Consider the following 25,057-nt stretch of genomic DNA (forward strand, 5'->3'; position numbering starts at 1 on the left):
CGAGGAGTGTGATTAGTCTCATTCCGAGAATAGAGTCGGTTTCCACCTTCTCCCACATTTCGACCTTTTGCTATTAGTGCTCCGAGAATCGTTTTGTTGAAATTATGACAAAAGTCGGGCTGCAACTAATAATTATCGTAATAAATTGATTCATTTGTGGATTATTTTGTCAAAGAATGGGATGGAAAAAACATTTCTATCCCATTATGCAAAAACAGGACAATTTTTGCAGAAAATACACAAATATATATTATTTTGTTACTGATTTCGATAAACGATTAGTTGTCGATTCCTTCATGAATTGATTGAGTGCTTTTCTACCTTTTCCAGAAATTTTCATTTTCATTAATCCTCTCTATCAATTTGAATATAATGAATGTGTGTGTCGTGTCTTGCTTACCTCAAGCCAAGACATTGGTGTGTGTTAGTTGTTGCAGCAGTGCAGCATCTGAGACAAAGAAAAGAAAAACAGCACTGAGAAAAGTGATCCAGTTTTAATCAATTCATTGACAAAAATATTTTATATTTAACAACTTATTCATTTACGTTTATTTATTTTATTTTAATTAATTTATTTTAATGACCTGGCTTGAAATCCAAGCCAAGCTTCTGCCACACCACCTCACATAAGTCATCATTTTTTAATTACTAAAGTTACATTACAAACTTGTGATTTAACTTGTGGCAAAATAAAAAACAACATTGCATATGCAAGTGAAGAAACTGATGCACGCTTGAGTCCCTTTGCTTATTAGCTTTAATTGTATCGAAACGAGTGACTGAATAAACAAGAGAGCCCGCAGGGCATTCAATTAGAACTATAAAATCTCCTTTACTGTTTTTTTTTCTTCATTTGTAGAAAAAGATGCAACATGCATACACAGAGGCCCAAACTGCAGCGTCACAACCAAACACTAAAATTAAGTAAACAATTGAGAAGAACTATTAAGTTTTTTTGAAGACCATAAAAGATTTTTGTTCAAAATAATTAATTCAAACGAAAGCTCCTTTTTCTTAATCTTCAAAATGATTTATTTATGATGTTTATCTATAGCAATTGCTTCGCCTTGCGTTCCAAATCACGTTTTGGCCTTTGTGAATTAATAGCTCGATGACTAAACTCTTGAACGTTGTTCAGGCGCTTATCGGCTTTGCTATCTGCTTTGCGTCATTGTGACGATACCATCACAAGACGTCTTGTTTTCACTTACACATGCTTGACTGAGCAGTTGCAGACAAGGTTGTCATCTTTACAGGTTAATCATAATAAACTCTTATCCAAGACAGTTTTGCTACTCCTTTTTATTTTTATTGCTCTAAATATTTTATGGTTAAATTATGACATAGTGCGGTGCCTGACCTTATTTATTTTAGTTGAAAGCATTTTCGCCTTTCCAAAATATGAATGGTTGCGCAATGGTTTGTTTAGTCATAGTGCTTAACCACCAAATAAACATCAAATGTTCTGCCAAAATTTTATTTTTTTTTTTTAAGCGTCCAAGGTGACTGAGTAAATTCTGGCCTTCTGACAAATATAGTTAGTGACCCCTGCTCTAAATGTTTACTAATCAGAGAAATGGTGAGTATTGTTGCATCAGTACGCCACCTACTGGGCACAAACAGAACTGTTATTGCAGAGGAAAATAATTTAATCTTCGCCCTGTCTCGCAAAGCCTGGAGGGGTCCGTCTCAGCATCACCGCATGCTTATCTGAAATTGTTTGAGCATTTTGAGGAAAACTTTGCCACAACATAACAGCTCGTTGTACTCATCTTATTCAATTAGAACTATAACTTTAGTCAACAGCCCAAAACAGAGTGTGTCTCTTTTATCACGAGGCATATGTTAGGTAGTTTGATCCTCCCCCGTACTATAAACACATTTGAACTTATTAAAACACACAAAGACATTCTTAAATATTTTAGTGTGACCATTTTACAAGAATTTTGGTCATCCAAAACCAGTAAAGTTGTTTAAAGAGGAAATCAACCCAGATGTGTAATCTTGATTGTGTAAAACCCAGTTGAATGGATTTTGCAAAAATGAATTTCTTAGTTAATGTCAAATACTTCGGAAAAGCCTGACGAGCAGGATTCTTTAGCTCCAGGCGTTTTCCTGGATTTTAGAAGTTTCCCTCCTGCACCACACATCTTGGTCAAATTATCGTTGGTTTTTTTTTCCAATAAATTTTGATAGTATCCAGCATGCATGCACGCACGTGCATCTTCACATTACTTCATTGTCTTGTTATTATATCAATTTGAATCTTAATACACGTTTTTCTTTGTTGCTTTTAAATTGGGCAATTTAATAGAGATTTAATGTTGGCAATTGGTCACTTCTATTGTTTCTTAAACGAAATCTGTTTTGCCAGCAGGTTTCATTGTTCTTTGGAACGTTTATTGTAATAATGAACATTCATTCCCTCTTCCTCTGAGATACAGGAAAGAAATAATCCACGTCAAGCCTGTGTCTGCCTGTGTGGGGGGTTTTAGCAAAAGAAGAAAGGAAGCAGATAAATTGTGGAAGGAAGGAGAGAAAAGAAAAAAGGATAAATAGTGAGAGGACTCATTCCTCCTTTCTTTGAACACAGTTAAAAGGGATGCTCATATTACACATTGACTTAATAAAGTAAAAAAAAAGACGCGTGAGAAATTCCAAATGAGTCGATATACGCTAAGTAACGTGTTAAGGACAAACTAATTGAATTGTTTTGTAGTTTCTTCGAACAACTTTTAAGTTTGTCTTTCAACTTTGAACGACTAACTTGAACTCACCGGTGAGACTTTGGTGTCGACGCCGTCTTTTGTCCCGCATGGGTCAGCCAAAACGCCTGCTTTCTTCTTCAAGCCAGTCTAGCGGGCAATATGGTAGTTCTTATCGAAACTAACCATTTTTATTGCTGCGTCTTGACGGGATAGTTCGACTTCAAACTCTTCAAACTGTTCAAACTGTGCAACGCGCGTGTCCTACTGGCACTCCGTCACAGTGACGTCTCTGAATGGTCACGTGACAAGGCAAATTCACAACACGAAGCATGAGGAGCGATTGTCTAAGTAAAAGGATCAAATATTCATCTCACGTTTCTCACAACATTTAAAAATTCGATTAACTCTATAATATAAATTATTTATTATGTTAGACCCATTTTTTCCTTCTTTGTATTTTTCTGTCCTGTGATTGGTCGGTCAGACAAGCAGCTAGGCACCTAGGTAAAAATGTAAAATGTTTCTGCCATTTTCTTTGCAGTAAATGTAAATCAAAATCATTATTAAGTCATTCTTTATCATGCAATCCACAATCATGGTATCGTGAAATAAACGGGTAACTCACTGCTCAAGGCCCGGAAAGCAAATGCAAAGCCCACCACTGCTAGTTAGGATTTAATGTTTTGTAACATAATTGGGGGTTGTGATATCATCAAAAGTGAAAGAGCAAAGAAACAAAGTAACTTTTCAGATGAGAGCGCAAAGGGACAATTAAACTTGAAGGTTGCCTCAAATCAAAGAGTCTGTGCGTGTGACTATAAATAATAAACAATATTTATTTCATGGACTGAGCTGATGTTTGTTATTCAAATATATTTGTCAGACAAGCGGCTCATGTGTCATGTATTTCTTCAAGGTTACATTTGATAAGAAAAGTCTTTGAGAGCAAAAAAATCATGTGGGTCATGTCGCAGCGGCCCTAACCTTTCCCATCGAAGCGTGTCATATGCTGCTGACTCATTTACAAGAAACTTGACGTGTGTGAGAGGAGACAATAGTGTTAAAGTGGCATCACATGACCTTGTAGTGCAACAAAAGCTGAAAACCACAACAAAAAAAATCATAATAAAAAGGAGAAGCAGAGGCTGAGTTATTAATGTGAAGCTTTGTACGTGGAGACTGCCGCGTTGACCACATGGTTCTCTTGAAGTTATTTTATTTCGAGTAGCGAGCAAATGGAGATCCTTCATTTATTCTTTCCTGGGAAGATAAGGAAAAAAAAAGGACAAATAAATGATCCAATATGCAGGAATAAATCTGAGGAATGCCAAAATGTGACTTCTTTTCATCATAGAGATTAAAAAGTATTCAACTTCCCCTGAGAAAAAAAAAAACAATTATATGTTTCCTTTGTTCCTCTCAGTATTTTAATGACACAATCAATCATGTTGCAACGACACGATGACTAAACAGGAAATGTGAATTGTGAAACGTCCACTACACTTGACAGCTCGTTTTGTGAACACAAAAAGTCACCTCCAACGAACCAACCTTCAGGCAACCTTCAGATTCCTCCACTTTTCTTAACCTCATTTCTACTGTCATTTATTAAGCCCGCTCGCTTCCTATCTGCTAATCATCTTCTCACTTTGCAGTGTCAGTGTTTGTACCCGTATAACCGGGTTGACAATTCCGGACGCTTCATTAGGTACACTCGCACAACATACAATTATCTAGTGCAAAAGACAAATCAACCATCCTATCTTTCCAAATAATGCTCACATTTGAATTCGTAGTAAAATGCTCAAAGGGCTTTCCATTGACATAAAAGGACATTTTAAGACTTGAAACAACAACATCTTTGATGTAAACTTCTGAATGATAGTACTAAGAGGAAAGAGGGTGAAAAAAAAAAGAGAAGCTACAAAACAAACAGTCCTGTTTTCCGGCCTTTCTAGCTATTACGAGGCCCAACAATCCAGTCAGCTTTCCTGTTGACGTAAAAGAGTAAGCAGAAAAGCACCGAGGGGCAAAGGGGAATAAATGACGCCAATGTGTTTTCAATGCTAGCTTTCATTCCTGACTATGGTTGACTGTTCAATTCCCCTGTGGAGCGCATCGCTCCACAAGAGTCACCATTCATTCACATTTGGCTTCAGACGAGACGTATCAACCTTTGCCGTGACTGAATGGTAAAAGAGGGCGGAGCTTAACTTGATTTTACCAGAATTTGGGTAGATCATATGAGGTTGGGGGGAGGCAGTGATTATAAATAAAACACATATTCTGATTCTGGTATTAAATACTCAAATATGGTTGAAGTCGATGAATCTCCTTCTGAACATTGGCGTTAATTTATGAGAGAACGTGTTACACAATTTCAAAAATCAAGGAAGGAAGGAAGGAAGGAAGGTTGTGAAAAAACTCAATGTGTTTGTTTTGAAACTCACCATGGGCACATCTTCAAGCCTTTCAAAGTCAGAGCTTGGTGACTGGATACATTTGACGGTGGCCACAATGAGCACAAGTACAAGAATGATGCAGAAGATGGTGAGGATGGCCACAAGGCCAGGGTTGGCCCTCAAATCGTCCTCTCCAAACTCTTCAGCAGGAGCTGTGACAAATTTAGAGTTTGGACGATTTGGTATAGTGACTATATGTAACAGACTGACCTTGGGTGGTTGACTTTTGGGGAGGTTTGACAATAGTTGAGGTTGCTAAAATTGTCGAGAGGAAAGCTTTGGAAGTCTGCCCGGTAACGGTGGTGTCATGCTCCTCCTGGATCCTGGTGGATGTTTGCGAAGCTCGTGATGTCCCAGTAGGAGTGACCGATCGCTGCTGCTGCGTGCTGCCGGTGCTCCAATCGGCATTGTTTGTTTTGGTAAAACCCGTGATCGTTGTCACTAGAGTCTGATTAGTTGTTGAAGAGCTGCTGGTGCCTGCAATAGAAAAATATTATAATTTACATGCATGTAACTTTAGTTTTTTTTTTTTTTTTGGACAAGCTAAAATGAGTGTTGCTAATATGAATGTAGATAACTTTCAAATTAATTATGTCTTGTAATCTGTCACAAGACTCTCAGGTTTTTAAAACCTGACATGTGACAATATATTATTGATCATTTCAAACAGAAACATTATCTCTAGAAACATCTGTAATGAGCCAAAACCAAAACTGTTGCTATCATTTTTACAATTTCTTTTTTTAGATAATCATCATGAATTTGCAAATGTTACCCCAAGTAACCAGACTGAGTTTTTCATTCATAGTGTCAGTTGAAATGATTAACCACACACATGCACTCGCAAACACACACAGGTCTGATCAAGCATTAAAAATGTGAAAGTCTGACTTACTCGGACTGATGGTCACAGTCAACAGGGAGATGAGCACAGTCGGATGCATCACTGCTCTCTGTTGGTTGGAAAAAGGGAAAAGCTGCCAGCACACACACATCCCTTAAGAGCAGGATGCGTTGCACGTCTTGTTTGGTCAGTGCTTAAAGCTTGCTGGACAATGTTTGAGTAGTAGCGGATTTTGATTGACAAGTATCAGAAATGTAGTCATTGTTTTGTTTTTTATTACATAATCATTGTCACAGGTTTGATAAACATGATTTGAAATAATCTCTCCACAATTCAGAGTCAATCTGTGAATCCTGTGCCACAATTTCCATTTATTCTATTTTAAGTAACATAAATAAATTTCAAATATTTCACGTAACAAATATAAATATGTAAACCAGCTGAATGGTCATTAGTCAATAACATACAAATAAAATTACAACTGAAAATAATGTATTTGTTTGCTTTTGAAGTGAAGATCATAAATGGTCACCAAAAATAGGTTTGATATCATTATAATTATTTTTTGATTTTACAGTTTTTTTATAAAGCCAACAGTTTTCTTCTTGTACTAATGAGCAAACTATTATATCTAGCGATTTAACAGCCCATGTGATATCTTAAATGACATTCTAAAAATCACACTTATACATACATACTTGTACATCTTAAACATCAACAATACACAAGATCCTATGAACAAGAATTAATTCAACAGTTGACAAGTCTCTAGATTATCATCAAATTATTTTTATCATCTTGAAAAGGGAGACCATGGTGATTAAAAATTAGGCACTATTTTCAGGCAGGAATTATGTGGATACAATGCACCGACAGAAAACGGTGTTGAAATAATAAATAAAATCGAGTCAGTTACAAAAATAGCTCAAATCAGCGAGGATGAGCGGTTCAGAAGATTGATGGACAGACGGATGGATGAATGTTCTACCAATCATAGTTACATGCTAAAAAGAGCTTCTCAGGATCTCTTTTTTATTTTTTGAATCTCAGAATGTCCACTTGGACATCATGAATGCAGTACCACTGAAATAAAAAAATGTTTCCCAGCAACTTTTAACATCCTCCTGCAGTCATTTTAGACTTCACCATCCACTTTTCTCCTCCAGCGGTTTGGCCGGTGGCAGAGCTTTCTGCTGCACATCGGCCACATTGCTTTCTGATAGCAACTCCGAGGGCTGGCTGTCATCCTGTCGCGTAAACACAAAAACTTAGTCAAAGTGCATTTTTTACGCTCAAATAAAAAGGCCCACTTACTCTGTGTTTTAGATAGGAGAGGTAGGTGTCCCACCCTAAGGTGACGGTGTTGACGTAGACGACACGGAATTTGGGCGAAAGGAAATAAAAGTTGATCATCTGAGCGGCGGGCCAAACGCACCAGTCAGCCTGTGGACAGGAGCAGGAACGGAGACCAGCGTGAACAAACCTCGGCGGATTAAACAGTGCAAACATGACAAGGCAAATATCGGTAGAGAATAAACACGCAGTGACATCAAGGCTCACTTTGCGACTTATAGTTGAGCGCTTTTCAAAGCTTCCCATAAAGTCAAACAAAAATGCCCATCGCTTTTTAATGTGGCAGTAAAGTGAATTTTTAACCTGCTTGTGCAATCATTAAAAGGTGAAAGGTGAACGAAACATGCCTCATTTAATTTGGTGAACTCAAATGCTAATATTCAACAGTTCAGTGGAATCGACCCACTTGTCACATTTCCATTGAACCCTGGCGACCTTTCCCGGATGTGCACTTACTTTATAAAATTCCCAGAATTTATCTTTAAATTCCTCCCATCCGTGGGATAAAGAGTGTCCCTCCATGACCCCCATACCTGCAATAAACACAGTTACGAGTCAGTTGTGAGTCAGTTGTGAGTCAGTTGTGAGTCAGTTGTGAGTCAGTCGTGCGTAAGCGAGGCGTGCTATCAAGACGAGCTTGAGATATGTTGCACAACTCTTATCAAGTATTAAATTGCTGGCACTAGACAAAGTGACAGTATAGTTTATTACATACAACCTTTGAACTTGCTCTGATAAGAAAACAGTCTTCTGTTTCACCTCGCCCAAGACCTCAACTTTTGACACTCACCCGTCTTATTAAGTGAGAATGTTCTTTATGCTTCGCTAAATAAAATGACAAAGGACTGTTCTCACCTAAAAAGTACCACATGCCAAGTGTTGGTGATGCTACCATCTGATCCACCAGAACCTTCTTGAGCACTGTGTTCATAGCATAGCCCACAAATTTTCTGTCCAACCATGTGTACCAAAAGTGCAGCACTGGACCCATGGAGCAGCCCACCGCAAACATACGACCTTTTGGGAACAAGAAAAGACAAAAAAATACTTAGGAGATTTTCAAAAATAAAACAACAGCTTCCTCATTACACTTTAAGACTACTGTCTTTATTTTGTATTGATAATATCCCTGATTGCCGGTATTGCCTTTAGCACATAACAATTGACCTCTGAAAAAAGCTAATTCCAGCAAAATAAAAAATATGGTGTGTATAGTGGCTATAATTTTCGACCCTGGGGGTATTTTGACGTTGACTTAGAACTCTGCCATGGATGTCATTTCTGCCTAGGATATTTCTCACTATTTAGTTATGATATAGACCTTAACAAATTAAAACTTGGGAGGCCAGCAGTTCTTTAAACGTTATCCTGGTGTGCTTTGTAACCTGACACTGTGCTCTTGGGGAAAATGTAATCAACCACACTAAATGTTTGATTTAGCAAGAAGGGCAAATATTTATTTATGTACACAAGGCTGGGTAGCTTTGAATAGTTTATTTTGTTCATAATACTAATCAATATTAGAAAAATGCATTTTATCGTTTATTAAGTTCTTGGTCCGGCCTTTAAATTTGATTGATGATTGTAAACATTTAAATGGGGAAATGATGCAAAATAACAAAAGGGGGAAGAACTTTTTCATGGCAGTTTGAATGAGCCCCGAGGCCATGCTTGTTTGTTAACCACAATGCTATGGCTCTCACCTGTCCTGTTCCAGTCTCGGATTTTGGTCGGGTCCTTGTGCCTTTCCCGGCTCTGCTGCAGAAAGTCACCCAGCCCCAGCATGCCTCCTCCGCTCACCGTGTTAGTGAGCAGCAGGTAACGGCCCTGGAACAACTTCCGCCACGAGAAGCGTATGCGGACTACAAACTCTTTGCCCGCCCGGGGAAGCATATTGTCTGGACCGTAGAAAGAACACTGTCATCTATAAAGTTATTTTTTGAAAAGTTAAACGGACAGAACTCTGACTAAATTAAGCGTTCCCAATGTCAAGACGTAACTTGTAGTCGTATGACTCAATGGTTCGAAACAAACAAAGAGAATGTTCAAGACAATTCACGAGCGCTAAAAGAGGAAAGTAAATGAAGGTGCGCCATCTGCTGGTGTGGAAGAACACCCCCAGGCTTTTTTTTTGTAAACACAGTAGAGGGCGTTCTCGCACCGCGCTGCCTTCTTTATTTTATCTTTTAATATTCAACATTAGTTTAATAAACAAGTTCTGAATAGTTGAAAAAGACTGATGGGGGAATTGTGCAATAATGATCACATCCGCAGACATGACAGTTGTGCTTAATGACTACCTCATCAGTAATTCAGTCCCGACTGCAGCTCTCATTAATAAAAAATGTCAATTAGGGTGTGTATTTTCAGAGTGACTCTTTATTGGTCACACGGGGTGTCCATCTGAGGTTTAACTTTGGGCAGTAGATTGGTAGCGTTGGAAAAATGACGGAAACAACTGCTTCCTTCACAATAAAAGCTTAGAAGGAAAAGGGATGATGGTGCTGCCAATTAATCTTGTTTATGATGAGATTTTGGCTCTTGAGAGATAATTTCCTCAACCCATACCGTCTAAATTCTGAATATATAACAATGTGACTTTAATATGCACACATTTATTTTGGATATGTAAACGGAATTGATGCTTTCCCACTTGCTAACTTAATTCTGGTGGTGTCTCTGCGGTTGCAGGACGTGGTGGACAGCAGCCGGACTGAAATCTACAAGGTGGGGTTCAAGCTTGTTTTTAATAATTATATCGTCTGTATTATTTGATCAAAAAGGCAATCCCTCTTCAAATGAGTGCACTGTATTGCAAATTATATTAAATAATTGAAGTATGTTGCAACTAAATGGTCAAATCGAGGTGTAAGCCATGCGCGGCCCGCGGGAGATGTTGGCGTTTCAACAGCTGTTTTGAAAGGCGAAACCGATAATATGCTTTATGCATTTATTTGTTGGACTTCTGGAGAGGTGTTGAAGGCAAGTGCAGATGGTCTTTTGAGTGATGCAGGCCGTCATGCAAGCAAATGCGTTCCACTGTCGGATGCTACTAATCGAGATAATGGATCATAATTGAGTTCAAGGCACAAAGAAAATATGACTTCATTCAGCCGCATTTAGTTCTGTAATAATTTTAATTAATTTTTGCCATTACAGGTATTGCTTTGATATTTAATACAAACAGATGGCTATGCTGTATTAGATGGCACAGTATTTATGTTAGATATTTTTTTATCTTTGATAAGCTTGAATATTTGCTCTCATTAAGTCATTAAATTACCAACATAAGAATAGTTTGGTGGAAATATCTACCAATGCATTTTGATGGAAAAACCGACTACTACATTTGGATTCCTACAGTTCATTGGTTGGGAGTCATCAGGTTTCCATCCATCCATTTTCTATAGGCTTGTCCTCATTAAGGTCGAGGTAATTGAAGCCTCTTCTAGCTGAATGGTCTCCAGCCAATTGCAAAGCATATATAGAAATACAACCATCCACAGCCACATTTGCAATTATGGAGAATATAGAATCTCCAAATTGAAAAAAATGTTGGGTGAACTCAAAATTCCAAAGCAACACACTTTGATTTTTAAATTGGGGCATTCAGCTAAATATTTTAGGCAGGTAATTTATATCTGAATGTTTTTTCCAAGCAAAATTTTTTTGAGTGCATGCATGTTTAGGGCATTTTGGAAGACGCACCATCATGTCCTGAAAATGTTTGCTTCACGTTTTCATCAAGACTCTCTTTCAACAACTCGCACCGAAATTTTCCCCTCGCTGCTCCGCTTTTCTGTTTGCTGTGCAGAAAAGAGAAAAAAGGATGAAGCAGTGCTATTTATATCTTCCTCCTCCTCTCATCTGTATCCACACGCTTCCTCGAAAAGGAGGCGTGTGATTGGAGGAAATCGGGAGGAAATGCCATCTCAGACGACCTGTGAGGGCAGATGCTGCATTACAAGGAACGATGTGGTCTTCTGAGTTACATCACGCTCTCAAACATAAGGCGAGGGGGCCAGATACGGCCCGTCACACCATTTTTATGGCCCGTGAAGACAAATTGTGCATCAATTTTTCATCTTTTGAATATATTTCATCAGTTTTTACTCATCTCTGACATCATCACCCAGAATTGTGAACTGGACCAGACCTACAATGTAATTGACCAAAATAGAAGAGTAGTTCTTACTAACAGAACACAAGCTTCATTCTTAGCATTTGGGTTTATGCTACTTCATTATTTATCCAACATCTCATGTAAGGTGATAGCAGGCCGCAGTTTGTTTTGCTTTGGGCGCTCGACGTTCTAGTGTTGCACTGCAGCAAGTCAAGATAATGCTCTAAACATAGAGCGGAGGCCCCCGCACTGGGACATGGTAGAACCCGGAGCTGAAGACAACCTCTTCTCAAGGTCTCTAAGTTTCCGCCGTCCTTTGTTGTCCTTGCTCAGTATCGTTCCGTTGGAGTTACATAACTGCCTTTCAGCAAAACTATTTTCTCATCGTTTCTCTGGTTTCACTGGTACTTTTCGATGTTCGGGTCGACAAAGGTTTAACCTTGACTGAATTTTACGACCATGGTTTCCTCAACTTTCATATCGTTTAGTCTGAATTATTTTTCACCTCCCCCCATTTCTGTCTCCAGATGGCGTCAGCCACAGCGACCTATGGACAGAAAGAGTCCTCAGACCAGAACTTTGACTATATGTTTAAGATCCTCATCATCGGCAACAGCAGTGTGGGGAAAACCTCCTTCTTGTTCCGTTACGCCGATGACTCCTTCACGCCCGCCTTTGTCAGTACGGTGGGCATCGACTTCAAGGTGAAGACCATCTACAGGAACGACAAGAGGATCAAACTACAGATCTGGGTAAGTCTTGAATGCAATTCAGGAAATTATATTTATTTGAGCTGTTCGGATTTTCTCCCCTCCCCCATTACTAGACATGTCTGAGGAAATACACACAGGCATAGAAAATTCCCATCCCCCCATTCCTGCAATGCTCTCAAGTCAAATTGTACCAATCTCTCATTTAAATGCAAAGAGGCTGATTTATGTTTTTTAAAACAGAATAGTATCATTAATGGTAGCAATTAGATTTTTTTTTTATTTATTTACAATGTGTCTGTTGCATAACAACCTCAAGGCGCATTGAGTGGGTGAGCAGACGTGTGGTTGAAATGCATCAGCACTACACCTGGCTATAAATAGACGGATAAATCTTTTCATTTCAGCGCGAGGAAGAGAGTGATAAAAAAAAGCATCCTGTTTAATTGAATGTATGGATTATTTGGATCTTGTTTCGCCGTTAAATGCTAATTTGTCTTGATTTTAAGGACACGGCAGGTCAGGAACGTTATCGTACCATCACTACAGCTTACTATCGAGGCGCCATGGGCTTCATCCTTATGTATGACATCACCAATGAGGAGTCCTTCAATGCCGTCCAAGACTGGTATGGAACACAAGAATTCCACCCAATTGTAAAAATTCTAATAATAATGAATAATTTTTCTTTCTTTTTTAAATTGTAAAAATGTTAATAATAATTTTTAAAAAAAGAGTATTTTTTCTTTTTTTTTTAATGCCCCATTTAGGTTTCTTTTATTTGACATGACGAGTTTTTTTTTTTCCAGGTCTACTCAAATTAAGACGTACTCCTGGGATAATGCCCAGGTGCTGCTGGTGGGAAATAAATGTGATATGGATGATGAACGCATGGTGAGTGGAGATAGAGGCCGCCAACTCTCTGAACATCTTGGTGAGTACACATTGTGCATTCAGCCTTTCTGTGTATTTTATTTTTGGTTTTAACAGAACTTGAGGCATCACACAGGTTATGAACCCATTCAAAATTTCCGTCCTTTTCCACCATTGCAGGTTTTGAATTCTTCGAAGCCAGCGCCAAAGACAACATCAACGTAAAGCAGACCTTTGAGCGTCTGGTCGATATTATATGTGAAAAGATGTCCGAGAGTCTGGATGCTGGTGACCCCGCCATCACGGGGGCCAAGCAGGGGCCTCAGCTGACGGAGCAGCCGGCTCCACCGCACCAGGACTGTGCATGTTAAAGATTTCCGTCTGTGTCCTTCTTCCGTTGTCCATCCCCCCTTTTGTCACCCATTTTCCAGTGAGGACCATTGGCAGGTGGTCCCGGGACCCATCTTGTAAAAGTACTCCTGAGCAAATCAGCTCTTGAGTTGCTCTTGTATAGTCATCAAATCGCTTTTAGTTTTTCTATTTTTGATTACACCTCCATGTTTCAGACTCTTTGCAAAGTCAGGATTATTTTATTGTGTGTGTGTGTTTGAAAGGATTTAAAGTGCCACCTAAATCCTTTTGATGTTTACGGTATTTTTTTTTTGTTTGTTGGGTTCTGGTGAACAAATTCATCCGTGTTCAATTTCTTTTACAGTCAGGTATGAACATGTGTCTCACCTTGTAGCCACATTTTGTTATTGAAGGTATCAAGAACCCAGCCTTTTTTTTTTTTTTTTTTTACATTTCTGCAACTTTTTTTTGTATTGTGGTGTTCCTTTTATTTTGCTGCATCAAGCACTGGGTGAATGAAGAACAAGACATAGACAAAGGAGACAAAATTGCATTTTAATTGTATTTATTTCAGATGTTTATATATGAATATTGTGCAATATATTATATATATACAAGTATGCATTTCTGGAAGTTAATTGCAAAATATAAGAAGTTATATGAAGGTGGTATTATATACATCTATCAGGTCTTTATTGTGAAGTTTGTTTGGATGGTTTGTGTGCGATTGACTCCCTCCCTCGTATCCCGGTCTGTTTATTCTCATGCAGCTTTGCGGAGATGTTGCAAAAATCACCAACCAATTTATCACCAACCATCATTTTTATTGTTAGGTATGCATTTTTTCTCATGTCAATGTTTCAATCAGAGAGCGAGTGAAGATTTTTTATTTTAATAATTAAGGCAAACCAAGAAGACTAATTGTGTCCTTTTGGTGGTGACTGTTTAAAATATGACCCTTAACCCCATCTCATGTCTTCCTCTCTTAAAAAAAAAAAGTGTAAAAAAAAAAAGGTGTACCTTTGACTCTTATATGTTGGTTGTGTTCGATGGACTCAGGCTTGCAAAAAAAAAAAATAATAGAGGAGGAAAAAAAACAATGCTGGTAACAACAAAAGAGCCATGTTGCAGTTTGTCTGCATTCATATCACCAGGCTTTCTTGTGAATGAATGTTTCAGTTACAAAGCAATACAGTAACTTAAAAAAAATAAAAAAATTGCCATCCAGCTCGATAAGGTTTAGAAGCTGACGTGCATTTAGTTTTGTCTCACTGCCTCTTCAACCGACCCACCCACCCACCCACCCACCTCCCTTCAATTTGGGCCAGTAAAATTCAAGAATATGCTGTCGTGTTTTTATCTGTACTTTGTGGTAAAACAATAAAAGCATTACTAACTCGAAAATGTGCTGTTTTGTAGGCATCAAAATTAGCCTGCTTTATAAGAACAAACGCTATAGAAAATGGAATAATGGCTCTTATTATATAATGGGATGAATAAAATGTAAAGGTCGTCCAGCAGATGGCAGCAGAGAGAAGCGGAAGGTTGTGACGTCAGTGGTAGGGCCTTTGTGTCAATTATGATGTTTAGAAAATTAAACAGACAGTATTTAATAGAGCATAATTTATTTCACAATACAGTATTAACAGGCTTGCGATGAGATCCCAAAATAGAAAACTTGAAAACTGCATGACACAATGTGACACTCAACATTTGGTTACATTCCAGTTTGTCAACAACATGCACACAAACACACTTCAGTATGGGCACCTTGGACAACTGGAATGCTTTCCAGGTGATTATTTGAGAAGATTGCGCTGGTGTTGAACATCCGCAAAGCCAATCTCCCAAGTGCACAGAACAATACTTGAGGTCTGACTGTAGTGTCTTATTTTAAAAATCCAGATTTAATTAATAAGAGCTGCCTTGTGGTATATGAAGTCCAGAGACAACACTGTCAACTGATGAGTGTTTATGGTCCTTCCTGTCTTAAGCAGTGATTGATACTTCGCCAAGGGAATGGGAAACTTCAAATTTCAACAAATAGGGTCCAAATATTATTGGCCATGGTTGTTGCGGTGCAGCTCTAGTGCACTTGGACCTCGTGTGGCAGCAGCTGACAGCCACTGTTCACATGTGTGAGGACTTTCTCCTTGAGCTGGGCCACCTGATCTCTGAGGACGTTAGCCGTCGAAGCCAAGTCGGTGTTTTGGTTCTTCAACGTTGTCACCTTGTCCTCCAGCCTGGAGATGCGTTCCAGCTTGCGTCTGCGACACTTGGAAGCGGCAATCCGATTCCGAAGCCTCTTCTTGTCGGCCTTGATCCGCTCTTGCGACTCCATGTCGACGGGAGATAGCGGTGGGCTGTCCCCGAAGCTCTGCACATCCGGCACCGTTTGGGGCTCCTCCTTGGGCGGTTGCACTCGGCTGGAGAGCTCCGTCTCCGCCGAAGGTGCACCGCTGAAATGGTGAGGCGGCTGCAGGGTGGTGGACGGCGGCGGGGGCGGAAAAGACACAGTGTCCGTGGAGTAGTTGACGGTGGTTCCCAAAGGCCCGCTGCCGTAGCTGTTGAGGTTCGTGTACACCGGCAGCTCCAGTTGCGTCGTAACAGGGACGATATTGATGGTTGCACCCAGATCCAAAGTCCCGTTCTCCGGTCTCAGGTTCTGTTTGTGCAGGTCCTCCAACGCCTTGACGAAGCCCTCGGCGAACTCCTGCTCGTCTGTCACGGGTTTCGGGAAAAGGAAGTGGGAGCTGCTCGACGTGGAGGTGGTGACCAACCCGTTGGACTGGACGATAAGCCGCTCCAAGTCCGGCGAGGACAGTTTGAGCATCCCCAAGTCCGAAGAGCACAGGATGCCGTCAACATCGCGAATGTGCGGCTTCATGTCTGCGTCGCTTAGACTCAAGTTAATATCCTTCTTCATTCTTCGTTTGGAAGCGTTTTTTTTTTTCTTTTTCTTTAACACATTTAGCGCTGTGCCTTGGCCATAACCTGGCAAACAAACCTCGGGGCGAACTGTGGAGGAGCAACTCGTACTTCCGCTTGTTGCAGCTGGATGCGAGCAATGCTGGCGCGCCAACGCAGTTTGGAGTTTTTCTAGGCTCAAGTTAGATTATGTCACAGCAGCGCATGCGCAGTAGCAGTTTAGCGCGTCTGACTCCCATTCTATTTCATTTCTTGGGTGCTTTTATTTGAGTGGGTCTCCACTTATATTATATAATTATGAATTAATTTCATGTATGTGTACATAATTTGTTAACTGAAAAAAAACACTGCAAACATTCCATTACTTTTCTTATATGATATGTAACGCCTGCTCTTTTTTTCCAATTAGAAAATTAGACTGATCCAATTTTCACTCATTGAGAAGCCTCCGGCCAACAAAGAGTTACTGGAAGACTTGTGTGCGTCACAGGTAGGCACCATCCACAACTGCAAAGCAATGTGCGGGTGGATCATGTGATGTTTGGTTTCTATAGAAATGTGGTGGAAATGGAAGGTTTTCTCATTTGGGGGGAATTTGTTGAGGTTTACCCAATACAGAAAATATGATTTGGTTTTCAGTCCATGGTAGAACAAATGAAGATAAAACCATCACATCTGTTTATTCTCCCAGGAGAAAAGGGTGAGTCAAGAATAAATACATAAATAAAGATGGAGGTATGAAATATGGAAAGATGTGGTTCCATAAATATGTATAACATCTTGGTATACTTTGTGCCCATTGATAAAAATAGGCTTCCCTCCTGCGGGAAGTGATGACGTGTGCAGCCTGACTGCATCACTACCCGCAAGTCGCCCTCATGGTCATACCGCAACACGGCTGAAGGATGAAGTGGGGGGGGGGGGGGGGGGGGGGTATCGGAGGTTGCCACGGCAACACGTTACAGTGTGACGCAGGTAAGAGCAGCAGAAAGAAAGGAAGGTGATGATTGGCTGGCAAGTGCAAAAATAGAAGTGGGAGGATGAAGTGGCATGGCACTGACAAACTAAGACGAACCAGACACACACAAATATTGAAATGTATTTTTCTAACATTCTAACATGCACATGATGTGTGAACATATGTTCAATAACATTACAAATATATCTTAAATTATATTCAAATGCCAGCTGCGCTATACGATATATTCCTAATGACACTATTACAAAAAGAAAATATAGTAGTTTCTAACATTACGTTATGTAGGTCCTTGAAGGACCCATAAAGTCTTGTTGAAAATGTTTACACCTCCAACTCGGTTCCATTCCTACTGCAGTTGCTGCAAAGGGATGCCAATACTGTAGTGACACCTGGTGGGCAGAAGGGGAATTGCATGCTAGCAGTAAAGCGATTACGTATGCTAGGCGTAAACTGACGTCACACACACCATCCCTTTATTTCTTCATATGTTCCAATATTTTTTTTGCCCATATAATGTTGGCACGTTTATTCTGATAATCTGCTTGTTCAAATTGAGTGCAACACTTTAAACAAAAGCTTCTTTATTTCCATGTTCTCAAGAACATAATTTACCATACTTTTGTAATGACAAATAAAAGGAAAACATCACAGATATAACAGAAGGAGAATTTGCACCCAAGTGCTTGAACGGAAATGTTCATGAATGTGTATGCAAATTAAGTTGTAGCTCTGTGCTGTAAAGCCAATCTGATAACATACAAACAGAAACCAAAACGTTTATTCCAGTGCATCACATGATAGACAACTGTTATGAAACTGAACATCTTACCAGAACGTTTTATCAATAAACATACTGCCAGGTGGGAGGGATATACTGAAATAAGGTTAAAAAAAAACTAAATCACCATCTGTCTGGTATATTTGTGTACTTAGGAAGAGGCTCTCGTGTCGATGATGATGTCAGTGCTGGTTCTTCATCCCTTGTGCTTTGCCAACTTTCTTATCCGGCTGCTGCTGACCTCGTCCTGGGCCGCTCATTCCTCTGCCTCGACCGCCGAACACACCTGGTGGGAAAAGGCGATGCGAGATTACCAAAACAAGTATGAAAAAATCTTTTTCAGCAACACATGTCAAACTTCCACAACAATGCGAAAGCGGGATACGTAAAGCTCACCTCGACCCGGTCCTCCTCTTCCTTTGCCCTGCTGTTTGTTCTGCTGAGCACCTCCCCGTCCGCGACCCTTCGACACCACCTCCTCCTTCACCATGTCGATGATCTCATCTGGGATTCGAAGATACTTGATGGTGCTTCCTCTGATGTAGCACTCGGGCATCCGCCAAAACTTGTCACCATCCTGTGGGAAACAAATGACGTTTTAGACACAGTGTACTGAGCAGACAAGTTAAAGAACAACTCAGCTATACCCGAGAGGTGCAGATGACTTCTCTCAAATTGATGTTCATCCAGTTGTCACAGCTGACCAGGTGGCCGTTGTACGTCTCGCCATTTTTCAGCTCCACCAGCTGTTGAATAAGTGAAACAAAAAAAAATAACATGACAATCCACCCCCTGCTGTTTCTTTCTCCTAATTTATAAATAAAAAACTAAATTATTAACATCACAAAAAAGCAAAGAACGCTGAGACGCTGTAGTAAAATACATTGGAATAAATTCCGCCTCACCATTGGATGGTTCTGGGCGGTCTTCAGTAGCGACAACGGAAGCTGTAAAACAAAAATACGTTGACATACATAAGATATGCACATAATACATTAATTTGCAATGGAACATCATTTGATTTTAGTAACAAAAACAGAAGAAATGCACTTTTCAGAAGAAAGGATTTTACAGCTATAGCTAACTAGCTAGCCTCTGAGCAATTTGTCATTGTTATACTCCTGCCGCAATTAACTCCTTAACATGCACACTGACCAGTTTTTTGGCGTTAAAGCTGCATTATAATTCATAAAACCAGAATAGGTTACCTACCATTGTAATCGGCTCAAATTAAGATTTTTAATCCGAGTTTCATGCGTATGAGCAGTCGAGCACACGATTTAGCTTCGCCTTCTTCTGCGTAAAATTAAAGGCGGATTATGACTATAATGTCAGCGACTGCCCTCTACAGTCCTACATGGGTAGTACAAGTAGATTTGAGTGCTCAAAGAATGCCACGTTTGACTCTTTTTAAAAATCACAATAATAATAATAATAATAAGTTTAGGTCATGTTAAAAATACATTTTACTCTGCTGTCTGTAGCCAGGTGATTGCAAAAGAGAATCTTCTTAACTGGATAAACAAAGATTGAATGAATGAATGAATGAATGAATGAATGAATGAATGAATGAATGAATGAATGAATGAATGAATGAATGAATGAATGATATTTTTTTTTAAACTGGTAACAATGATGAAGAAGTAAAACAGCTGACGACTGTAGAGTGCTAGTTTGTTTATCAGTTACTTGACACGTTTGAGCTGCCATAGCCATGGTGACGTCTCTTGTGACGTCACCACTCCTCCTTCACTCCCTGGGTGTTTGGTGGTCGTTCGCGATCTGTGGTTGTTGGCCCTTTGCCTGCACAGCCACAGAGAGGGGCTGGCTCAACGCTCAACGAGGGAGACTTTATGGTCTTGCTGCACAACACAGACCTAATAAACACTCGACGTCTCACGACGGGAAATGGACAACAGTAAACGGACTGTCGTCGTTACAGGTACTGTCATATTGATTGATTTTTTTTGCTGCCCTTTTATTGAGTCTCAAGGCTAGCTTGTCAGTGGAAGTAGTGGAAAGAAAAGTTGCTTAGTTGTTGATGACAGTTGCTCGAACGCTAATGGCGTCGGCCTGTTTTTGCTCCACTCAGCTGCCTTTGCAGAAAGTATTATTTCAAAACCACGCAACTACATGCTTGAGGATTTAGTGCAACATTTTTTTTCTTTGCTTGCTGGGTTATAATGTCAAAAGAAACCAATTTGCAGAAAACTGTTAAAACGACATGTTTTGTCACGATTAAGAAACAACAACAAAGTTTTATGATCATGTCCTTGTATTTATGCAATCCGGACTACTCGTGTGGTTGCATAAATGGTTTAACCCGAAAAACATGTTAACCAAGTTTATACATATTGTGGTGAAGATTCGAGAAACATCATTTAAATCTCCATTGATCAGTTTAAGGGCGTGCATGACGTTATTGCAAGCTGAACTTTAAATGTAAACAAACAACAGCAGTTAATGAAAAGCTAAAGAAAATATCATTGCCAAAACGCTGCAATTGTGCAAATATGTAGAACGACGGGAAAAGAATAACAGAATTACAAATAAAGAAAACAACCAAGCCATTGTAAACTGGCTGCTGATTCACAGGTGATATTTTATTATTGTTGTTGTTGTTGTTAGTATTATTGACTTAACAGATTAACTATTTCTTGTATTGCAGTGTTGTTTATTTATTATTTGTGCTGATATTTAGCTGGACAAAGTGAATTTCACAATGACTTATAGGTAACTATACATCCTCGTTGCTGTGTTTAGAGTCTTTATTTACGATCTGACACTTAAATCATGTTTTGCGGCTATGCGACTGCTTTGCAAGTCTTGAAAGCGAATCGCAAATTTCGCACAAGATTCCTTTCCTTGAGCATAACCACTTCAAATGTATGTCTGCATTGCTTATCAATTGAGTATGTTTGAAGGGACATCATATTGTTAAATGTAAAGAAAAGTAGCACGGGGAGTGTCTTGACAATGGTCCAGACACAAAGGCGTCCCAGCTGATGCTGGATGTATAGTATGCCTGGGAACGGCCTTCTCACAATAGCTTGCCGGCTGGCAACTAGCGACCCCTCACTCTGCTTCTATTCAGCAGCCTGTCAGACAGACTGATCCTCCCTCCACCCAACCCCCAGGGACTCGCTGACCCTTTGAGTGATGGTGGAGGGGGCTTGCTTGGCTGGAGATTCCAATATAAACAAGGCGGTGTGAGGGAATAGCGCTCGTCTGTCGTTTCTGGTTTTGCAGGTCACAGGAAAAACAAAACAGTCTTTTTCCATTACCTTAATAATCGATAGGATAATTAATTCCCAAAATGATTTGGTTGTGATGGCCCTAAATGTGACATAAAGAATTTTGTTTTCATACAAATAAAGTTAATATTTTGCAGGTTTTGGGCCATTCGGAGAGCATACAGTCAATGCCAGCTGGGTAGCGGTACAGGTGAGTTTAACCGCTTTTAATACAGATCAGCCATTTACATGCTAAAATAAAATAAATGCATCATTATCGTACATTTTCAAATCAACAAATGTAGCCGGGCCCAAAAAAAATCAGTGGTTTTCATTGTCAATTGTATATTTTAAAGTAGTATCTTTCCATTACTACTGTTTTTAGCAACGCTAGCTGTTAGCTTCAAAACAACACAGTCAACAATGTGGATAGACGACACGAGTATTGCATTACCGCTAACACTGTGGGAATTATTTAAATCTTGCAAACCATCTCTGGAATGCAATGCAATTCAATTCAAGCATGCTGGGCCACTCAGAGGTTGGTTCTGGGCCGCATGTGGCCCACGAGCCGCTAATTGAATGGCCTTTGCTATACAGCATTGCATCGCAGGTGTCCCGAGGTCCTGCTGGGGTTCCTAACAGTGCATGTGTGTGTGCGGGGAGATGGGGTGGGGTAGATATTGGTTGTCAGGGTGTCTAGACAAACTTGATAAGGATATTAAAGGCAAACAAAAGGCAGCTTTGTGGCAAGGTCACAGACGTGGTCAAACGAGCCTCCTTTTAGGGCAGCGGGGGTCAGCGTCCAGGGCGATTTGTCCCGCATCGAGATGAAGGGGAGGAGTCCGTGCGTCGCCTGTGAATTTGACACACATTTGTCTTGTTGTGTGTCTCAAATCGGTGTCAAGACTATTGTTGTATCGCCGTCTCAAATACCTGAATGTCTTTCTGCGCCCTGACAGGAGCTGAAGAAGCTCGGGCTCGGCACCGAAGTGGACTTGCAGGTCTACGAGGTTCCCGTGGAGTACCAAACAGTGCAGAGTTTAGTTCCGTCACTATGGAAGAAGTATCACCCAATGGTAAATTGAAGAATGGAAATATATTGCTATATTTCTATGAAACATAATGAGAATATTTTTTTTTTCCAGCTGGTCGTTCATGTGGGTGTCTCAGGCATGGCCACCACGGTCACATTAGAGAAGTGTGGCAGAAATCATGGCTATAAAGGTTTGGACAACAGCAGCTTCTGTCCTGACTCCCAATGTTGCGTCGTGGGAGGTCCAGACTGTATTGACTCCGTTATTGACATGGAGTCAGTCTGCAAGAGAGTGACCGCCTCTGGACTTGGAGTTGCCGTGTCCGTCTCCAAGGATGCCGGAAGGTATTTATTTTGATGCGTGGTTGTAACTTCTGAGGGAAACTAAGATGAAGTCCTTTTCTTCTAGGTATCTGTGCGACTTCACTTATTACACATCCCTGTACATGAGCCACGGTCGCTCGGCCTTCATCCACGTGCCGCCTCTCGGGAAGCCGTACAGCGGCGAAGACCTGGGCCGTGCGCTGCAAGCCATCGTCCGGGAGATGCTGGAACTTCTGGGTAACGCCAAGGAGAAGATTCACTGCCAGCAACACTTCCACTAAGTGACCTCTTGATGCCTGCCAGCCAGCCTCTCCAGCCACGCAAGACAAATTGCACTCGACCACAAGTAGCCAAGTTCTTTTTCTTTTTCTCGTCCTGTCTGAGATCACGGTAGCTTCAGTGTGTAGGAACCTTTTTCTTCATCTGTCCTATTTCGCCTCCTCGATTGAGAAAAATGAAACAAGATTGTCCCACTTTGAAATTTTGATTTGTGAATATGTTTAGAGTTGTAGTACCTCCAAAGCACAGGAAGATTTGTTGTTGACACACACACACACACAAAAAAATATAAATTATAGTTGCTACAGAGTATAGCAGATCCTACACAGCGTTACTCCAAATGTGGCTACTAGTATTGCACCTTATAGTGTTAGGGTTACTGACATAGTTATAGGAGTCACATTTGGGATCTATTAGGATTTTTTTTTTTTCCTACCATTTCTGGATTTTGCCTTATTCACATTACCAAAGCTTCCAGGTTACTTCTGAATTTTTGTTTCAATTCTCAATACAAAAATCATTCCAAGTCTATAAGTGTGTAGACTTATGCGTGATTAAAATATTCGTGTAGGAACTCTTGAGTATAAAACCCGCTGTTCCTCTTTCCTTCCATCCATCTTCCTCTTAAGTCTATCTCTGCTATTTCACATTTGATGTTGAATTGTTTCTGGACTCTTTTTCTTTATAAGAAGTTGTGAATTTACCTTCTTTTACAAAGGTGGTTTAAAATCGGGAACGGGTTGGTTCCAGCTCACATTCCCTCCGTTTTGTGGCCCATTTCTGACCAATAATTCAACCCCCCCCCCCCCCCCTGAGATCTGATCAAAGGTTGTGCAATATGATGTTAACAGATCTCCTGCTTGCACAATTATTTGAAAATCTTTGTGCTTGACCTTTGGCCTTTCGGTCTGTATGTGCCCTGCGATTGGCTGGCGACCAGTTCAGTACAATGTTTTTTCTCTTCACCAAATTGTGCAGCCTGGAAACTTTAGTTTTAGGCTTTCAAATTCTATTTATACCTCATACGTAACAATACATGTGACATTGTGTCAAGTCAGATTTGGGCTAGAAATTATGGTTTCTAGCACTTTCTTGCTTTTCCACTTTTTAGTTTATTGCTATTATGATATGTTGCTTATATCCCGTAGGAAAAAAATCTTGAGTTCCTCTCAATATTTACTCTGGCTTACTTATGTATATGTGTTTTATGCCTTTCAGTTCCAATTAAGATTCTGTTAAGAACTGTTCGGCCAGTTGATTTATTTTCTTTCTTGCCGTAAAAGTAGTAACCTGAAGCAGAACTTATACACTGCTTAACACATTTATTAAACCACAACTCAACGTATGGGGGAGTTCCCTAAATTAACAGGTCTAGTAATCGATAAAATCATACTTCATGTTTCTGTACACAGAGAATAAAACAAAAGTGATTTATGTATAATGCTATAATAGAATTCTAATGATCAAAAAAAATAATTTTTGAAGAGGGGAAAAAAAATTCTAAATCAATATTGTGCTAGTGACTGGTGGTTTAATACATTTGTTCAGCATTGTACATTTCATTTTAGTCTGTCAATTGTTTAATTGTTGACCGGGCAAGTTTGGTAGGTGCTGATGTTTAATGGGGCGTGGTATTGAATGGGGTCGTGCTCACAAATGTATAGCTAGTATGTTTTCCTTTTAACTCCTGTGCCTTGCTGTTATTTATTTTTGTTTGGATAAGGCCTTAAATGTTGGGTGGCCGGTCAGTTCAAAGATATAGTTGAATTTATCCAGGCAAATGCGTGGCTACCTCAAAACTATTTTTTAATCTCAAAGCGGGCGTAACATTATGACTGTGAGTTCTTGTAAGTACTGTACCTCTGTAAGGGAACATCCCATGAAAGGCCTGTTCTCCGCTTCTGACATTATCAGAGCACTGTTATAATAAGTAAGATTGGCTTTATATGAGGAGGCTTTTAAATAAAGATAATTGAGATGTTGAAAACTGATTGGTGTCATGTTTTTTTTTTTGGACGAATAAGCATTTTGCAACTGTTAGCTGCCATTGAGTATAACATTGATAATTGAAATTGT

General features: G+C 39.9%; 7 protein-coding genes across 9 annotated transcripts in view; 2 read left to right on the plus strand and 5 right to left on the minus strand.

Annotated features, from left to right (window-relative positions):
* Nucleotides 1-3,004, minus strand: part of LOC125976296 (3',5'-cyclic-AMP phosphodiesterase 4C) — a 34,052-nt gene extending 31,048 nt beyond the window's left edge. Inside the window, exons 1-2 of one of the 3 annotated variants that reach the window (XM_049732415.2) lie at nt 2,778-3,004; nt 401-448 (exon numbers count right to left, since the gene is read on the minus strand). In XM_049732415.2, the coding sequence (XP_049588372.1) occupies nt 401-415 (15 nt within the window). In that variant the 5' untranslated portion in view covers nt 416-448; nt 2,778-3,004. Of the gene's footprint in view, nt 1-400; nt 449-2,777 lie in introns of those variants that run through there. The other 2 variants (XM_049732417.1, XM_049732414.1) reach the window with 2 other exon arrangements.
* Nucleotides 3,005-3,524: 520 nt separating this feature from the next.
* Nucleotides 3,525-6,194, minus strand: cist1 (colon, intestine and stomach enriched 1). Its single transcript, XM_049732425.2, has 4 exons — nt 6,066-6,194; nt 5,381-5,647; nt 5,159-5,322; nt 3,525-3,968 (listed from the first exon to the last, which is right to left on the minus strand). Exons 1-4 carry the CDS (start codon nt 6,163-6,165, stop codon nt 3,924-3,926), a joined length of 576 nt encoding a protein of 191 aa, XP_049588382.1. The 5' UTR covers nt 6,166-6,194; the 3' UTR covers nt 3,525-3,923.
* Nucleotides 6,195-6,278: 84 nt separating this feature from the next.
* mpv17l2 (MPV17 mitochondrial inner membrane protein like 2) lies at nt 6,279-9,411 on the minus strand. Its single transcript, XM_049732423.2, has 5 exons — nt 9,071-9,411; nt 8,223-8,384; nt 7,824-7,900; nt 7,329-7,457; nt 6,279-7,261 (listed from the first exon to the last, which is right to left on the minus strand). The coding sequence occupies exons 1-5, from the start codon at nt 9,258-9,260 to the stop codon at nt 7,157-7,159; spliced, it is 663 nt and encodes a 220-aa protein (XP_049588380.1). The 5' UTR covers nt 9,261-9,411; the 3' UTR covers nt 6,279-7,156.
* Nucleotides 9,412-9,944: 533 nt separating this feature from the next.
* On the plus strand, nt 9,945-14,504 carry rab3ab (RAB3A, member RAS oncogene family, b). The gene is made up of 5 exons (XM_049732424.1): nt 9,945-10,094; nt 12,018-12,242; nt 12,710-12,828; nt 13,010-13,134; nt 13,254-14,504. The coding sequence occupies exons 2-5, from the start codon at nt 12,018-12,020 to the stop codon at nt 13,442-13,444; spliced, it is 660 nt and encodes a 219-aa protein (XP_049588381.1). The 5' UTR covers nt 9,945-10,094; the 3' UTR covers nt 13,445-14,504.
* Nucleotides 14,505-15,032: 528 nt separating this feature from the next.
* Nucleotides 15,033-16,494, minus strand: LOC125976297 (transcription factor JunD). The gene has a single exon (XM_049732422.2). The coding sequence runs from the start codon at nt 16,348-16,350 to the stop codon at nt 15,511-15,513; it is 840 nt and encodes a 279-aa protein (XP_049588379.1). The 5' UTR covers nt 16,351-16,494; the 3' UTR covers nt 15,033-15,510.
* Nucleotides 16,495-17,895: 1,401 nt separating this feature from the next.
* lsm4 (LSM4 homolog, U6 small nuclear RNA and mRNA degradation associated) lies at nt 17,896-19,471 on the minus strand. The gene is made up of 5 exons (XM_049732427.2): nt 19,322-19,471; nt 19,015-19,056; nt 18,757-18,855; nt 18,506-18,686; nt 17,896-18,395 (listed from the first exon to the last, which is right to left on the minus strand). The coding sequence occupies exons 1-5, from the start codon at nt 19,322-19,324 to the stop codon at nt 18,292-18,294; spliced, it is 429 nt and encodes a 142-aa protein (XP_049588384.1). The 5' UTR covers nt 19,325-19,471; the 3' UTR covers nt 17,896-18,291.
* Nucleotides 19,472-19,826: 355 nt separating this feature from the next.
* On the plus strand, nt 19,827-24,972 carry pgpep1 (pyroglutamyl-peptidase I). The gene is made up of 5 exons (XM_049724668.2): nt 19,827-20,051; nt 21,501-21,553; nt 22,305-22,421; nt 22,491-22,723; nt 22,788-24,972. Exons 1-5 carry the CDS (start codon nt 20,018-20,020, stop codon nt 22,981-22,983), a joined length of 633 nt encoding a protein of 210 aa, XP_049580625.1. The 5' UTR covers nt 19,827-20,017; the 3' UTR covers nt 22,984-24,972.
* The last annotated feature ends 85 nt before the right edge of the window (nt 24,973-25,057 follow it).

This window comes from Syngnathus scovelli, chromosome 10 (assembly GCF_024217435.2).
Source record: "Syngnathus scovelli strain Florida chromosome 10, RoL_Ssco_1.2, whole genome shotgun sequence".
NCBI lineage: Eukaryota > Metazoa > Chordata > Actinopteri > Syngnathiformes > Syngnathidae > Syngnathus > Syngnathus scovelli.